This window comes from Orbicella franksi, chromosome 11, assembly GCF_964199315.1.
Source record: "Orbicella franksi chromosome 11, jaOrbFran1.1, whole genome shotgun sequence".
NCBI lineage: Eukaryota > Metazoa > Cnidaria > Anthozoa > Scleractinia > Merulinidae > Orbicella > Orbicella franksi.
The window spans coordinates 17,839,816-17,858,366 of NC_138155.1; the positions used below are offsets into that span (position 1 = coordinate 17,839,816).

The window sequence follows — 18,551 nt, forward strand, 5'->3', positions numbered from 1 at the left end:
AAGGTGTGCGTAACTTGGAGCTGTCTGCTTTCAAGAATGTTTCTCATAAGGGGGCACTAGGGGTGTAAGGGATGGATAAGGGATGCCCAGCTAACTAGAAACATTGTAATTACAAGAAATACTGTCATAGCGTAGCTCCGGCGGCCCGAAGGGCTGCCAAGCGGAGCCCCATACTCATATAGGAAAGAAAAGGAAACCCATGAGTTGATTTTCTCATGGTTATCGTGGCTAGCGGTATTGCTCGTGGGCGCGTACGCACGACGGCGACGGCGACGACAACGACAACAGAGTCGCGCAACATGGCGGCCATACTCCAAATAATAGGTTGACGGAGACATGCAGCCTTGGTTTACCGTGTACTTCTTTGATATTGGACATCCATGTTATGATCAATTGACACCTGTCAAAACAAGGTATCTGCTGACCAGTATCACGTGACCATATCGCGGGCTCAAGTTAACAGGTCATTGAGGTCACGTGTTTTTTGAAGTTGACCGCTGACCAAGTGCTGGTTTTTGATTGGATCGCGGGCTCGTGTCAGCTTGACTTGTTGAAAACAGGGCAGGATTGTTCCGAAGGCAGTTAACGCTAACCCAGGATTAAAAGTTAACCGAATTATAACTTTTTCTTCTATACAAATGTTTTTTGCTGCTTTGTTTTGTGTATATGGCGATTATTAAAACTCAAAACAGAAGGCCAAACAATATACAGAAAACCTCACCGCAAAGTTACATGAAATCAAAATTCTACCTTTTCCTGGGTTAGCTTAATCGGGCTCTGAACAACCCGGCCCAGGAGCTACGCTTTTAGGCTGGCCTTAATCTGTATATTATTAAATGACTCTTTTTTGTTCTATTACATTGTGCAATGATGCAATCATGGCAATGACTGAATACAGTACTGTATACTGTACTATTAGGACTGGTCATTATTAATAATTAAGAGCAAATCATAATTGCAGCCAACATTAACAGTCCCACTGCAACAAAAAACAGTGATACAATTTACAAATGTTTGAGTGTCTTTCATAGTCACACCCAATTCCTTTTCGGTGTCCGCTGACACGAGCATAAAACAAAGGAAAAGTCTATATCATACACCCTTAAAGTGCTCAGGGCAGCTTATGGGAATGCCCAATTATGGGAATGAGTAAATAAACAACTTGTTCAAAGAGAGTTTTGTGAAGACAGCCGTAAATAGAACTGTCTGCTTACAAGAGTGTCCATTAATAATAAGAGAGCTTAACCCAGCTTCCACTGTAATTGGACAAGCCATGGTGGCCAAATGGTCAGCGCCCTGGACTCCGGATTGAACTGTCCAAGTTTGAGCCTTGGCTGGGGACATCACATCGTGTTCTTGGGTAAAACACTTCACCAATACTTTTGCAATGCTTCTCACCACCCAGGTGTATAAATGGGTAGCACTGAATTTAATGCTGGGGGTAACCCTGCAGTTGACTTGCATCTCATCCAGGCTATGGAAACAGGGATATGCTCAGATGGCAGTCTGGACCACTTTACGAAGTACCTTGTCATCGTTTTGAGCTTTTAGCATTCTTCTGAGATTATTAGTGAGCCATATGAGAAGTAAACGTGACAATATTGTTTTGCAAAGAAAACATTATATAGTGACCGCTTAGTATTGAAATGTTCTTTTCAGAGCCATGAAAACAAACAAAAATTGTCAATGCAGTCAATGACCCGATGACAAAAGTAGGAATGGCCATATAGAGAAATTTTTGTCTGCCTCATGACAATTCACTGAAAAAGAAAATGTATTTCTTTTGGGTGTTTAATTAGGTTGCTTTGTATTAGTTCCCATCAGGATAATCAGGCCTATATACCACTCCTTGTGAGTGTCGCACCCTACGCTAACTCACGTTCGCAGTTCTTAGGCAACCTGTCTTCAAGCGTTTCAGATTTATTGAGCACCGGCCAAGGAGCTGTTTCCACCGTCTATCAACCTGATGTATCCCAGGAGTTCATGACACTTATGGAAGATAAGTTTATTGGCAATTCTTCTCTAGCGTTTTACAAACAGAATTTGTATGAGTACGAGCAAGATACCGCTGCAGCGGTAGTTAAGGGCCGACTAAGGGTACACTTACCATTTTGGGTCGAGATTGGGGCACCTCCTTGGGTCCTAGAAACTATCAGGTCAGGCTATGTTATCCCCCTCCCGGTATTTGCTTGTCTAGTAACATATCGGCTGTCTATCCGATGGGTAGACAGGCCTTCCGTTCTTCAAGTGGTTGAGTTCTCTGACCCTTCTTCTGTTTTTGCACCTGTTCGGGATGGTCACAACACGACATTTTGTCCGTTTAGATTTAAGTCTGCCGTTTTAGCTTTATCGTTGGACGGTTCTGCTCTCGTTCCCTGACTTTTTGTTTTCTCCTGCTTTTCACACTTTATTGCTATTTGGGTCATCCCATTCTCGTTTGATAGCGCGACAGCATTTTTGCCAACGCTTTGTAGCGCTATTTGCCTTCCGCGCAATTCATAGCTTAAGCTATTGCTCCACGCCTCATGGCGTTACTTAGCGTTTTTTACGCATTATAACGTTACTAAGTGTATACCGCGTTATTACTAGCATCGTGCGCTTCATAGCGCCAGTTGTTGTTGTGCGCTTCATAGCGCTAGTTATCGTTGTGCGCTTTATAGCGTTTATTAATGCTGCACGATTTATAGCGTTATGTATTGTTGTAAGCAACATTATTGTTATTACTGTTCAATAATAAACTACTTCACGCTTATTGTATTTCTTTCCTGTATCTTTATTGACATATTCTCCTTAGATTTGAAGTTATTTGCACTCCCAGAGCCATTGTCTTATGCTTCATGGCCTTTATGGCAAAAAGTTGGCACATATTTCATTCTTTCATGTGCATGCTATTACTGGCGCTCCATAGCCTCTACTTTAATATTAGCCAGCATTATTTGTTGTACCGTCGAGTTTCCCACTGCTCAGCAGTTTTTGTTTGTTTTGGCATGTTTCGTTGCTTGTATTTGTTAGTCGCTTATTTTACGACACTTTTTCGTATTAATATTATGATACTTTTTTATCTTTTTACAAGTTCTCTTATTGCCTTAGGCCCGCGGATCGACGCCTTGAAGCCTTTAGTTAAACTTATTCCCGATCTACCAGCTGCAAGCAAAGCTCCCGCGACTGTCAAAGGACATCACTCACAATTTCAAAAGTGGAAGGCATGGGCTGCCTCTTTCATGGAGTCACGTTTTTTCCTGCTTCTGCTCTTCATTTTTCACTTTATCCTACTTTTTATTTTATTATTATTATTATTATTATTATTATTATTAATATATAGATTTAGGCCAGCCTAAAAGCGTAGCTCCTGGGCCGGGTTGTTCAGAGCCCGATTAAGCTAACCCAGGAAAAGGTAGAATTTTGATTTCATGTAACTTTGCGGTGAGGTTTTCTGTATATTGTTTGGCCTTCTGTTTTGAGTTTTAATAATCGCCATATACACAAAACAAAGCAGCAAAAAACATTTGTATAGAAGAAAAAGTTATAATTCGGTTAACTTTTAATCCTGGGTTAGCGTTAACTGCCTTCGGAACAATCCTGCCCTGTTTTCAACAAGTCAAGCTGACACGAGCCCGCGATCCAATCAAAAACCAGCACTTGGTCAGCGGTCAACTTCAAAAAACACGTGACCTCAATGACCTGTTAACTTGAGCCCGCGATATGGTCACGTGATACTGGTCAGCAGATACCTTGTTTTGACAGGTGTCAATTGATCATAACATGGATGTCCAATATCAAAGAAGTACACGGTAAACCAAGGCTGCATGTCTCCGTCAACCTATTATTTGGAGTATGGCCGCCATGTTGCGCGACTCTGTTGTCGTTGTCGTCGCCGTCGCCGTCGTGCGTACGCGCCCACGAGCAATACCGCTAGCCACGATAACCATGAGAAAATCAACTCATGGGTTTCCTTTTCTTTCCTATATGAGTATGGGGCTCCGCTTGGCAGCCCTTCGGGCCGCCGGAGCTACGCTATGACAGTATTTCTTGTAATTACAATGTTTCTAGTTAGCTGGGCATCCCTTATCCATCCCTTACACCCCTAGTGCCCCCTTATGAGAAACATTCTTGAAAGCAGACAGCTCCAAGTTACGCACACCTTTTTTGGGTCCTGAAGGTGTCCACTAGCTGTACCACTTTTCTCAAACCAAGTGACACAAGTGACATAAACATTTAATTTCATCACTACATTGCACTACACGGATGTTGTAAGGCTGTAGGATCCGTGAGATGGTCTCAGAAGTGCCCTTAATGTAAGGTATAGTCACTATAGTAACAGGTGTTGGGTTCAAGTTCCTGTTCGTTGCGTCAGCTTCAGTAGGTCGGTAAATGTTTCGTCTAAGAAAGTCAGCGTTGTTGTTGTTTTTGTAAAAAACATGTTCGAGGAATCTGTTTTCGTCACGTAAGCTGTCCGATGTGTCACAAACTATATGCGGTCGTCTCGTCAAAGTCTTTATAGTCGTGGCTTTGTGTGAAGTCTGGTTGTAGGATGATTCGTCAAGTAATCTGTCGGTATGCGTCTTACTTAAAAAGTAAGTCGAAAGTAAGTCGATCGACTTACTTTCAGTACAACGGTAAACACTACAAACAGTCGCATGGAAGAGCCATGGGGTCGCCCGTTTCTGTTATTGTCGCAGAAATTGTGATGCAACACGTGGAAGAACGCGCCCTTGCAACTTGCCGACAAACGATACCGCTTTGGTTACGCTACGTTTACTACACTTTTACCGCCGTTCACAAAGACGAAATTGACGCTTTTCACGACCACCTAAAAGAACAGAAAGCTGATATCCAGGTTACTAAAGAAATCGAAGAAAATGGAAAACTTCCTTTTCTAGACTGTTTGGTAAGCCGCGAAAACAAAGAACTGCCAACGACAGTGTAGAGAAAACCGACGCATACCGACAGATTACGAGCTACTGAAGCTGACGCAACGAACAGGAACTTGAACCCAATACCTCAGTGTTACTACAGTGACTATACCTTACAATCCTGCTCTGCTTTCAACAAGTTAACCTGGGATGAGCCCACGATCCAATCGAAAACCAGTACTTGGTCAGCGGTCAACTTTAAAAAACACTTGACCTCCATGAGCTATAAACTTGAGCCCGCGATATGGTCACGTGATACTGGTCAGCGGATACCTTGTTTTGACAGGTGTCAATTGATCATAACTTGGATATCCAATATCAAAGAAGTGCACGGTAAACCGAGGCTGCATATCTGTCAACCTATTATTTGGAGTATGGCCGCCATGTTGCGCGACTCCGTCGTCGTCGTCGCCGTCGTGCGTACGCGCCCACGAGCAATACCGCTAGCCATGATAACCATGAGAAAATCAACTCATGGGTTTCCTTCTCTTTCCTATATGAGTATGGGGCTCCGCTTGGCGGCCCTTCGGGCCGCCGGAGCTCCGCTATTAATACAACATGAACTACAATAGGACAATTAAAGGAGATACAAAAGATAATACAGAAGGTAATGATGTGTAACGAGGAATAAAACACAAATAGCGGTGATAAACATAGTAAACTTACGCATTTTAATAACTCGACGTTTCGTATGCTACGCAACATACATTTTCAAAAGTGGAATAAAGGCCGTTACAATTTTTGAAAACTATATATGAAATGTAAATAAGGGGTCTGGAAACGAGATTAAGAAACATCTGTTTCTTAACAGTAAAACAATAAAAGCCTAAGCTTATTAATAAAGTATCAGCTTCTCACTGCTGACGTTTACATTAAGAGCCGGCTTAAGTTCTTGGATGAGCAAAGTTTCTTTCATCCAAGAACGCTCAATTAAGCGGGGATAGCGTTAATTCCACGGAGTTCTGTTCCGTCGTGTTCCTTGTCTAAGGGTAAAAATGGAAATTATTCCCTTCGCGCGGGTACTAAGCTTTCCTATTCTAGGGCTAGAGGGCTAGAGAGCTATTTATTGAGAAGTTGATACTAAGCTATATGGTCTTCATTCCCTCAGGATTGGAGGAGCTTCTGCAGTCGCTAATAATGACTTACCAGATCGTGTTATGAAGAGGCATGACCGTTGGAAGTCCGAGAAAGCTAAAGATACTTACTGCAGGGAAGATATTCAACACCAGCTCTTAGTTACACTTAATATTGGTATTTAGCCTCTTTAGCCTTCCCACGCGCTTTGTTATTCTTGATCATTGCTGGCGGCTCCCTCCACTATTTGTTGTATTTCTTGTCTCCTCTACTTATAATAGAAATGTTTTCTATTCGGCTAAGCGAAGCGAAATAGAATAGAAATGTATTTCTTTTCGGTGTTTAATTAGGTTGCTTTGTATTAGTTCCCATTGGGATAATCAGGCCTTTATATACCACTCCTTGTGAATATCACACCACTTGACGTCGACCAGTTTAAACGAGGCTGTTTTTACCCTATTGTTTATATCGTTGGTTAAAATAGCGTGTGACATTTTCTTATATTCTCTGGGTTGTAACCTGTATTTAGGGTGTCTCAGATTCTTGTAAATAAACTCAATCATTGCTGGCGTCTACCTCCACTATTTGTTGTATTACTTGTCTCCTCTACTTATAATAGAAATGTTTTCTATTCGACTGAGCGAAACGAAATAGAATAGAATATTTATTTTCAATACTCATTCAATTTTCACGCACCACCTCTGGTTTCCCACATAACTTTGGAGAAGTCAACGCTTCAAGGGAAACAGTTGAGGAAACCTTTATCTTTATTACCTTAAGTTTGCAAATGAGTTTATATTTAATTTAATTCTGCTGCTATATACTCTAAAACAGCTGCATCTGCAAGAGAACAAAGGCAAAAGACGTTTTTCCCACTGTCACAGCTTCTAAACCAAATATAAAGTTATGAATCCTCGAGTCGTAGGTAAGATACTGTACTCGAAAACGGTTTGTGACAAATAGATGTCACGCTATGGCCGAAAGAAGCCAAGTGTTAGTCGTGCTAGATTCCTCTTCGAGCTGAATTTTGGGCAACCGGAACACCGGAAACATCCTCATTTTTTTCATGGTAAGATAGCTAAATAGTAAGCCATAAAATGTTTGACTGAACAAACTACAGTAATCTGACACGTCCCCAGATTAAAGTAGATACCATCTTATTTTCTAACAGGCAATTTGATTCGTTCTTTGATACAACCCGCACTGTGATTGGAGTGACACGCGCACATGCATAACTCCCTCACTCACTGATCACACAGCCCTTCCAACCCCCAAGAGGAATTTTTTCTCAAAAATACTCAAGTTAATTGAGAGACTTTTCACATTTTCTACCAGTCGTAAGTTTACCCTTTTTACACAACACAACACAACACAAAACACAACTTCACCGAAAATAGAAAGAGAAAAAAAACCTTTCTGACACGTTGAAAGTCTGATCTAATTAAATTGCACCTTAACTTGGTGCCACGCAGTCTTCAAAGAACATTTGAACAGTTTTCATACTTTTACCTTTAAAAATATCGGACTGAAATGAATGTCATCAAATAAAACTATTAAACTGCTACTGCAGAGACGTAAAAACCGTCCAGAAATGAAAGCTTCTTTTTTGCTTAATATCCTGGAAACAATAGCCGATAACTTGTCAGCTCTAATTGAATTTACTCCCATATAAAAAACAAGTGTTAAGGTATCATGGTAGGTGGATTGACAGTGTTTGGAAATCGCGCTCTTACGCTGGCGCTTTGAAAGAAAACCCCATCAACCTATACATTTTCTGAAAGCTTAATAGTTATAGAATACAATCATATCTTTGAAATTTTCTAAAAAGTTATTGTCGCAGTGATATTAAAAGAAATACCCAGAAACACTGCTCCGCTTAAACTGGTTCGCTTCCGCGCGTGAATTATCGGAGCGGCGCGATTTACATCGGAAATGTTTTCTCACACATCACCATCAAAAATTGTCTGCAATTTTCCAGATGTGGTTTGGTTCTTTTTCTACACCCTCCTAAACTTTGATATTTTTAATGCGGACGTTTCCTTCTACAAAAGAGGCCATAACTTTGAAACGGAAGCGAAATTAAACAAAGCCCGACATGGTTTTTCGAAGGAGGTATCCTAGAACATACCTGCCGATTTTCAGCCAATTCCATCGGAAGACGCGCGAACTAAAAATGTTCATCCTTATATGCAGTTTTATTTTATCGAGAAAAACACAAAAAACGTCTTAAGAGATTTGTATGAATAGGTGTTAAAAATCCCCTCCGCACTGACAGATGTCGGCATGGGTCAGTTTACCACAACAATGGGTTATGACAACTTGAAATAAACAGACGACTAATATTCTGGCGCGGAAACCCGCGTCGCAGTGAAGTCCGAGAAGGGACAAACTACAAGTTAAACTGCCGTGATTTTTTACTTAAAAGATTTTGTCGGCGGCATTGGTATTGTTGCTTAAATTTAGGCTCCTTCGTTCTCCAGACATTTTTTGAAACCATGCCTCGTGAAGCCAAAACTAAGAAGCATGAAAAAGAGGAAATCTCGAGGTCTACATTGTCAACATCTACATCTGCGCTTGACTCTCTCGTTGTGGAAGTTTCGGAATCGCGTCCGTTCTACAACAATTCCGTGCGACTAGCACTTGTTATATTTTGTCCTTTAGCTTCATTGGCGGGACTAGTGTCCTCGAGTTCCTTCAACCATTCTTCTTGGTTACAGTGCGACCCACGGTCGCTCAGAGCCAAAGATCTTGTTCGACGCTGAACCTGTGGGTTCCACCAGATTTTCGCCTCTTCGGCCTCTTCGAAGACGAAAATGGGCAAGAATTTTTCGTCCTGTCATAAAGAAAATTTGACAAGAACGAAAGCCAACTTGCGATGAAACAACCAGATCAAGAACAGTTCGCGTGCACAAATGAAATATCACACCGCAATTCGCGTTACTTGTGACAACTGGTGGTGAATTTTAATTAGAGGTGTCAACGCGCTGTAAGGGGTTAATAACATTCAAAAATAGTTTTTTTGCTTTAACTTAAAAAGTAAAAAAGCCCTTTTCCCCATTCGTTTTGCAAAATATTTATCTCAGTCTTCTCAATTTGAACAGCCAAAAAAAGATTTTTTGCATTCTTCGTAAAAATCCACCTACCATGATACCTTACGTTACCATTTGTTACTAAAGATGGCAAACATCTCGTGGGAAAGAGTGGTGACGATTCGTCAGCTCTAATTGAATTTACTCCCTTGTGAAAAACAAGAGTATCAAATTACACTTTGCAACTAAGTAAAAAATAAAAATATCTCGTTCTAATTGCATACAACAAGAACAAAACAATCGTTACCTGCACTTACTATTGTAAACGTTAGAACTGTTTCAAATCTAAATAGTCTCGTCTCCTCTAAAACATGTCCTAAGAACTAGAAGCGACGATTCGTGACCTCTAATTAAATTTACTTCTTGTGAAAAACAAAAGTATCAAGTTACATTTGTAACTAAAAATGAAAATATCCCGCCATTTGCATACTACTAACTCACCAACTGTTTCAAACCTCTAGGCTCATCTCGTTCATAACCAAAATCTTCAGCCTAACCCACAGAAAATGTCGAAGTAAACCCAATATATGAATACTTCCTCCTCTTTTATAGAAAAATAAATATGGCCGTTCTGAACTCTATCGGGATCAAATCTTCTCACATACCATTTACCTTTACAGCAAGAAATTTGATTGGCTGTTTATAGTAGATCCAATCTGATTGGTGTGACATACATACATTTCTCACTCACTCAACTCCCTCCCTCCCTCACTCACTCACTCATCTGCTGACCCGTCCATAACATACCCTACGCGCCGACTAAGAGGAATTTTTTTTACAAAAAAAATAACTCAAAAATGAAATGAATTAACTCAAAAACACAAAGATACCCAGAATATGGAAAAATTACTTCATAGAAATGCTGGACTCGAATTTAGTGAAGGATTGAAGAAAAACGAAATGCTGAGATTTTCTTGTTTACCCACACTTTGAAAACGAAAATGAGAACAACATGGTTTCCTCATCTCCGCAAGAGGAGACAAAGAAAAATCTAAAATATAAGCTCAAGGTACCAGTTTTACTTACCACAGTAGCCATGTTCCTTTTGGTTAGCATCGAATAAGACCTGCGGTACTCTTCAGAGCAATACAAAAATGAATCAACGCTTGCTTTGCTTCATCTTTGTTGCAAGAAAATCGCCATCTTTGTCGGTGACATGTGTGCACGAAAAGAACTTCATCGACCGTAAAATTGCTATAAGCAACTATGGCGATATGAAACGAACAGTTTTCTCTTCACTATGAATTGCTTTTCACGGTAACATGCTTTACATGACTTACTAAGGAGCTATTAGAGAATGATTCTCCTTCGAAGGTTGGTTGTCAAATTCAACAGCACCAAAAACCGCGTGTTCAAGCAAAAGTGCGAAAACAAAACAAAAACTATCAACTTTTTCGCGCCTGCGCAGACAAAAGTCTCCCTTGCTCCGGGAAACTGCTTCAAATCCGCAATCGATATTCAAAACTTACTTGAAAGCGTACAACCGATCGTCATGGTTTGAGGACTCTGTACTCGTTGATCTTCCATTCTGTGGACACCTAAACATTGATTTGTATTTTTCCTTTCTATTTTAACTCTCAAAGCAGTAATTTCTCCATGTTAGGAATGAAGACAAGACCTTTGGCCCGCAACGCGCCATTATTATTACCTACCAGTTCCAGTCGGCCAAAACAAATTTCACATGAGATCGAGGCCATTTGTGCCAGGTAGCCAGCCAGCTAGCCAGTCCAAGATAGCGTCCAAACCCTGAAATTATGTGGCATCGCGATCGATAACCGCGGGACATCGTAAATCCCGCGGGGAAAAAAGATCGAAATAGTACGCGTTCTCCTTCGTCGAACGCAATAATTAATTTACACACTAGGTTAAGTTCATTATTTCTAAATAATAAGTTTACACTCGGCGATATGAAACTTCATTATTTCTGAATAATGAATTTACAGACTCGGTTAAGTTCATTATTTCTAAATAATGAATTCACACACTCGGTTAGTATTTCGTATAGTGTGAACGTCCGGGTGAGGTTAGTTCTGAAAAGAACTGTTGTTGGTGACTGACGTTTCGACAACCCGGAAGCCCATGTTGTACTAAAATAGAATAAAGTCCTTAGTGTTCTCAAACCAAGCCATTTTTGTTAAGACGAGTAGAGGCTGCACACGCCGTTGCCGCACAGCAATTAGGGACTTTAAGATATGGTACGGCTAGGCTGTAGTACGGCAGATAGTGAAGATCGCTTCCGGTGACGTCATGACGCGCGTACCAGTACGGCTTTCCCGCCGTGGCCTTGCATTCTACTACGGGAAAGTGCATGGTTTTACGTACTCTTCACTACGTGAGTATAAGCCTGCTGTTTACTTCTCATTTTAACGCTTTTTTCATTGTTTGAACAGCCTAGTTCGTAGATAAAGTCCTCGATCATAAAAATCAGTTCTAAGATCATTGTTTCTTTGAAATTTGTACCGAAAATTTGAATGATTTTAACACCTAACGCGAGATGACCAATTCATAAAATTCAGTCATATTAGTATCGGGCCGAACAGCCGTAGATAAGAAAGCTTCGTGTGTCCCAGTCTGAGCTATGATTGTTTATTACTGTTCAAAATGTATTTTATTATAATCGAAGTTTTGTATTTTCGGGCTTATCACGTAATCGTTGTACGAACAACCTGTCCGTGTTGAAGTCGAGCTTTTTTTATATCAGAGTTTATATCTTGTTTTGTGGTTGGAATTACAGGCGGTCCTATCAAGTTCTAAAAGGCAAATCTGAGTTCTGGGAGATGTAAGACGGATACAGGAGAAGGAAATCATTGTCATTGATCAAGTCTATTTCCTATGAAAGTAGAATGATCTCTGGTTTCCTTGAAAGTAGTCATCTTTTTAAAAGACACGTAGAGACTGCACATACCGTTGCCGTACAGCAAAATCTTAATCATTTGAGTTTGGCGGGTGAAACACCGTCGTCAGCCTAGTCCCTCACGGCCAAAGTAGCCGCAGTAGCACCTCGCCGTAGCGTATCTCAAAGTCCCTAATCATTTGAGTCTGGAGGGAAAAACGCCGTTGTCAACCTATTCCCTCACAGCCAAAGTAGCTGTATTAGTACCTTGCCGTAGCTAATAGCTTAGGCCGGGAGGAGTAGAATATCACTGAACCGAATTCGATCATCACTGCAAGATAATACCGTTGTTCCTCTGATGGCTGGAAGGTCCTGGTAGTGAACATTTTTGTGAGATAAACGCTCTTTTTGGTGGGCTAAAAAGCCACAGAGAAGAATAATTAAACTGTTACCGACAGAAAAAGTTATGGTATGGTTTGACTCTTGAGACGATTAAAACCTCTATCTTATTGATGGATTTAATCCTTTATTAAATCCATTTTGAAATCACTAGTTATCCTTGCAATCTGATTGGCTCTCAGTGGTGCGATTTATTCAGGAATCGCACTATTTTTTGCACTAAATCGCATCTTTTTCTCAGCCAATGAAAATGGGACAGTAAAACAAAACAACTAATCAGATCTCAAGATAAGTTTAAAGTAATCAATGAAATTTTAGGAAAATTAAAGGCAAAAAGCCATTGTGTGGAGAATATCGCAACTTTGTTGTTATTGTAATTTTTTCCAAAAAAATTGACGAATTTAATTAATTACAGTTTCTGAATGGCGATTATGAACTCCTTCAGGCAGAAGACCTACTTCAATGGAAGTTTCCAACTTTCAGTGACCATTTTGACGAATATTTTGGCGATTTTTCTTCAACATCTGCTCAAGATCCGTACGATATCGAGTCCAGTAAAACATAAACAAACGAAAACAACACAACAACAAATTCAGAGCCATCTCAAGAAGGTAGATGTTTCCAGGTTTGCGGTAGTTTCCAACGAAGCAACAAAAGAGCTCAACTCTGTCGCTGTGAATAAACATAGTCAAAATACGCCTCACTGCACAAAACAGTGAATGAACGAACGTCTTACGAAGCCGGTGCCACTCCCGCCATCTTTGAAATATCTTGAAACAAATGGCGCCGCAAGAACTTGACAAGGTCCTGAGTGTTGAGTCCTACGCCGAGGTCACAAAAAGAAAGATGATAACGAGCTGGACTCCCTTAAAATCATGCCATTAAACGGTGTTTAAAAGAAAAAAACGTACTATCCACTGGGCATCGTGCACTCGAGGGAGTTTCACAACTCAAAAGAAATCCATCGCAGAATTACACAGGATGCATCTTCAAATTCCTTCTCCAGAGACCATGACAGTCTCAGCCTCAACCACAAAAGAAAGGAAGGCCTTCCATCATTGATTCAGGCGACGAGAACTGAACTTTTGTCCCTGAAGTAGACTATTTTCGTTCTGATTTCAGAACTGCTTGTTTCTTTGTCATGCTTGAAAGAGTTTTCGTCACATGACATCGTTTTGCATACTAAATGAGACGTAAAGGCGTTTCCGGTTCCGCTTTTTTAACAAACCGGCTACTAAGACCAAAAATCTAAAATTGAAGGCGATAAAATCGTGCGATTTTAAAATGGATCTAATAAAGTGGCAATTGAACTTCGTGTCGTGCAATTTTGGTCTGAAATCATACTTGTGATTTCAAATCGAACTCGCGCTGCGCGCTCGTTCGATTTTGAAATCACTCGTATGATTTCACACCAAATTGCACTCCACTCAGTTCAATTAGCATTATGAATTGTCTGAATCGTTTGTGGCATCACTTTTGTCATTTTCTTAATTAACGCACGTCGTCTCTGATATAGCAAGATATGAAATTCTGTAGTTTTGATCTAGCAAAACCGTTAAAACGTACTAGATAAACTGTGTGCCGGAATACCTATATTCTCTACATTCAGTTAGGAATTGATATGAACTTATTATCTTTGGGACAGATTTCTAAATTCAATAGACTTAGGTTTTTGTCAGATTCCCACCTCGCGATACGTTTCAGTAAATTGCCATCTGGAGGACTGTGTAGGTTACGTTGATAGGGTCTAAAAGTACTCACGACTGACCACGAGTGACTACGAGTGAGATTACATTGAAATGTGTCAGTCAAGTTATTATTACGTCACTAAGAAGTCATTACGAGGTCATTTCATCAAATGATGACCAATCCACCAGAACTGAGGTTATTGGAACACCATGAAACTAAAATGATAGAAAGGATTCGATAGAAAATACTCCACAATTTGATTTACACAACTTTCAAAGAAATCACAGCCAAGCTCATTGTTCATAAAGTGTAAATTATCCATCGATTTTTATCCTCGCCATTGTTAAGAATCCCGTTTTTGCTACGATTCGCCTCGTACTATTCTTTGAAATCAAGTTATTTCTCCCAGCGTCAAACCGGACGGAAGCGATGCTTTCACTGAGAAAGGTAACCCTTGTATCTTTTGGAGAACTCAATCACAATGTCCCGTATGTTGTCAGTTAATAGGTAACCGCTCCTACATGGGCGCTGGAAACTACTTTAGAGTACTTTTTAAGTAATCCCGTCAGCCTCCTTGGGGGTGGTTGCCATTTTGACTTCCGCTCGCTTAACACTTCATCTGTAAGCTCCTGAGAAACGAATTTGATGAAAGAGTTCGTTGACATAAGGCACTTAAAACAATGTTAAAATTCGAACAAAATAATCTTATCCAAATACAGGAGGCAAGCTTAACAAATTTTGCCCAAGATCGGCTCTTGGCAAAGGAGGGAGAAGGGGATGGGCCTTATTCTCAAGGTAATCCCTCTTAAGCTATTTTAAGATATGGTATCAGGTTCTGCCACAGATAGTGTTACCACGCGTGTTGCGTGGATGTTTCCGCGGAGGGTGAAAAGGCACGTAAAAAAGCCGCTTGGACTGTCCATGTAAGCAAAATCCGCGTCAGATGATTTGTCTTTTGGGTTTCTGAAGTCACTTGTGAGGGATTATCTTATGAATAACCCTCTAAACCTTCCCTTCATCCTCTCTTGATCTTGGTTGTCCTCTCCATTCTCATGCTGTTTAATAATTCTCCTTACGGGAGTTAATCATGACACCATTTCCTTAAGTACCAAAAAGGTTTGTAATTTCAAAGCAGCACTACAGAATACGGGAAATCAGTGAAACATACCACATGCAGGGTAGCAGTCTTCGGGTCAATAACGATAATATCACCATCCTCTATCAGTCCTATTGGACCCCCAACTTGAGCTTCAGGTGACACGTGACCTATCATGATGCCATGAGAAGCACCGCTGAATCTTCCATCTGTTACCAAGGCCACTTCCTTCCCCAGGCCTGCTCCAACCAGGGCGCCACTGGGTACCAACATTTCTGGCATCCCTGGGCTAAGAGGAATGAAACAGATGTGTTTGAAGATGAAACTTTCTCGATATGCTCTGCAATGTTTGAACATGACTGTACACCGAGGCTCTGGTTTGTAAATACACTAGAGGTCCGATAACAACGCACGGATTGCTGGAAACTTACCTCCCTCGTGGTCCTTCATACCGAATAACAAGCACATCTCCAGCTTTAATCTATTGATGAAATGAAACATACAAATTAACAGTTCTATTCTCAGAATATCCAGCTTTAAAATGAGCCTGGAAACAGGACTGAACGCCTAACCGTTGACATTCATTCTTAAATTCTCAAACTCATTTACAAGTCATCAAGTTTGAAAAAAAAAATCAAAACCAAGACGGTGTTAGGATATCTCATCTTAACTGGCATAAATTTGTGCGGTTTCATTGCTCCGTTTTCTCCTTAGTTATTGTCAAGAAGATACATCTAACACTTATGACTTCAGACACTGTTTTACCAAATTATCAAGCACCTCAAAGTTCGACAAAAATACTCCAGTGCACGTTGTATTATCTAACACGGTCTCTCGTCCCGTGTTCTCGTGACTCCACTGGAACTGATCGACAAAGAAGACACGGTATAATTCAAGTAAATTTTGAATTTTTGTATTTCAAATTTAATACTTGATATTCTGCGCTAAACCAAGGAAGACACAAGAAAGAGTTTCTGGTTGAGCATGACACAGGTTTGTGGGTAAGCAGGTTGGCTGTCGTCGCGTGACTTGTCTATAAAGCCAGCTGTCTTTTACTAATTTCGACCAGACTAGAGCAGGAAGACTACCTGTCGCACCAGTAAAAACAAAGAGTACACGCCCAAATATATCTTTCATGCGATGTTAAGCCCTAGCCAAACGGACTAGCAAGTAACTTGTGTCTACTAACGCTCCATTTGCACGTAAGTCGACGCAAGTTTTTCACCGTTTCGCAACCCAGTTTAAGTCAATGGAAGTTGACTGACGTCCATTCGTTGTTATAGCAACCTACTAGCCAATGAATTACAGGATATATCTACCTTGAAATGGTTTTTAATGTGGCTAAATATCATTTAGGCAAGGTTAAACTTGAGCTAATGCAGCCAGCCAGCGTGCCCATCCAGCTAATATCATTTAGGCAAGTTAAATATGAGCTTATGCAGCCAGCGGTTTCCCCGTTTGGGAGTATGTGACCTGTGGGGCGGCCTTCAGGGGTTTTGCAGGGGTTTATGGTTCATTGCATAATTGTTGTAGTGTATTCAGCTGATTGTTACGGATCAGTTGCACTGCTTTGCTCGCGAATCATTGGGGATTCTTGCCCCCTCTCCTCCCTAAGTATTAAGTACTTGATTAAGTATAAGTATTAAGGGTAAGTATTCTTCAGGTAAGTAGTTTCCACTGAATTTCTTTCGGTGTGACGGTGCCGGTCAGCGGACGCTCATTGGGTGGTTCCTGCTTTCCAGGGTTGCCATAGATACCTCCCAGCGGCTTGTGGCTTTGGCACCCCGCTAACCTTTAAGGCACCAGTTCCCAAGCTCATCTATTTGTGATGAGTTTAATTGCGACTTGCGTGTACTTGCGAGGAAACTTGCAAGTCTGTTTTCCAGTCAACATAACTCTCTGCGTAAGTTCAACTTCCGGCTACTTGCGACTCCGTTTGACTAGCGTTTTAAAAAGATTTGAAACCATCACTGTGGACAGTGTGCGATGTCCCGAGCTTAAGCAGCCGATCACAGCTCGTAAAAACAGGTTTTACAGGCTCGTTTCTGTATGTTATGATATAACGTGAAACTCGCCTTTCCATTCATGACACTCTGAAATGCTCGCTCCTCTCCGTCAAATATTACTGCCTGCAAAGAAATTGATAGAGAAAAACATGACTTCAGACTATTTCCATGGCAACGATACAGTGCTGAGTAAAAAAATTTAAAAACAGAGACAATTTGGAAAGGCTTACTGTCTTCTTACATTTATAGGGGTCAATCGCTTTAAACAAACGTTTGTCTATAACAGAACTAACGCACACTCGATGATACAGCCCTTAATGACTGTGAAACCTACTTGGTTTGTCTAGTTGACAAGTTTTTTCTTTCTTATTTCTTTTTTTTCTTTTAATCTTTTCAATCTGGAGAAATTGACACACGTGAAAAAAGACGCCTTGGAATGAGAAGACAATATTTTTCAGACAAATGGCTGGGTAATTAGTTTAAATGAATGGTCCCTGTTTGTAAAAAGTCTTACTGGATATTACCAATACCAAGGAGAGCTAGTTTCCTGATGGTTAGCATGTTGGACCTTCATAGCTAGGATTGCTATGTTGTGTTCTCGGACTAGAACTGGTCTTAATCATGCGGCTAAAGCTTTAGAATATTCATTGTATCAGGGTTGTGTTAGCACAAGCTACCCACCGGTCCACGAAACGCTCCAGATATATCCTTTCCGCTTAACTTGAGAACAGCACTCGCTGGAGCCAAGTTCCCCTTCAAAATGAATGAGACTTTTTGTTGATGTCCAATAAAGCTATACTCAGAGAATACAAGCACTTCGTGGTTCGTCAACTTTATGAGCTGTATTCAATGGTACAGCCCGCTTCCCGTCCCTTAGACTTGAAATCTCTCTCCCACTAGAATAATAAGATGCACTGAACATGGTATTCATGTTCACTTACAAAACCACATGAACGACTTTTTGAACCATGGCTTTCCTGTGTGTGCCATACGATTGGTTATTGCTTTCATTTCCAAGATGGATGATAATACTGAACAGATTGTCAGACATTTCTACAAAACCGTTTAGACAGTGAACAGATGTGTCTTACTGCTTTCCTGTGTCTGCACCAAAGCTAAGTTCAACAGTTCATCAAGATGTTTCCAAGCAGATGGTTTCCTGTTTTCTCATCACCTGTCTCCTTGACAATGAATCGATAATGCAAAACGAAACAAGATGCTCATCGCAACTTGCATTTTCAGTGGACTGAGTCGGGCATGGAGCGAGAGTAGACGCGCTTTGTGTGCTCCGGCTTAATGTGAATCTATGGGAGTTTTTTGAAGTTTTTAATGGAAGATTTATTTCAAAAACTTAAAAGAAAAAGCAGAAAGAGTAGCTCTACCTCTAGCGAGGAGGATAACCGACCATCTGAAGATAAAAGATCGAAACTTGACCTGTCAGAAGAGGATTGC

At 40.7% G+C, this 18,551-nt stretch overlaps 1 protein-coding gene across 2 annotated transcripts in view; it reads right to left on the bottom strand.

Moving 5' to 3' along the window:
• Nucleotides 1-13,721: 13,721 nt before the first annotated feature.
• The window catches only part of LOC145503091 (dihydroxy-acid dehydratase-like), an 85,433-nt gene continuing 80,603 nt past the window's right edge, over nucleotides 13,722-18,551 (bottom strand). For both annotated transcript variants that reach the window (XM_081482533.1, XM_081482534.1), the window contains exons 19-23: nucleotides 17,781-17,852; nucleotides 17,169-17,222; nucleotides 15,525-15,574; nucleotides 15,166-15,382; nucleotides 13,722-14,626 (exon numbers count right to left, since the gene is read on the bottom strand). In XM_081482533.1, the coding sequence (XP_081338659.1) occupies nucleotides 14,498-14,626; nucleotides 15,166-15,382; nucleotides 15,525-15,574; nucleotides 17,169-17,222; nucleotides 17,781-17,852 (522 nt within the window). In that variant the 3' untranslated portion in view covers nucleotides 13,722-14,497. The remainder of the gene's footprint in view (nucleotides 14,627-15,165; nucleotides 15,383-15,524; nucleotides 15,575-17,168; nucleotides 17,223-17,780; nucleotides 17,853-18,551) is intronic.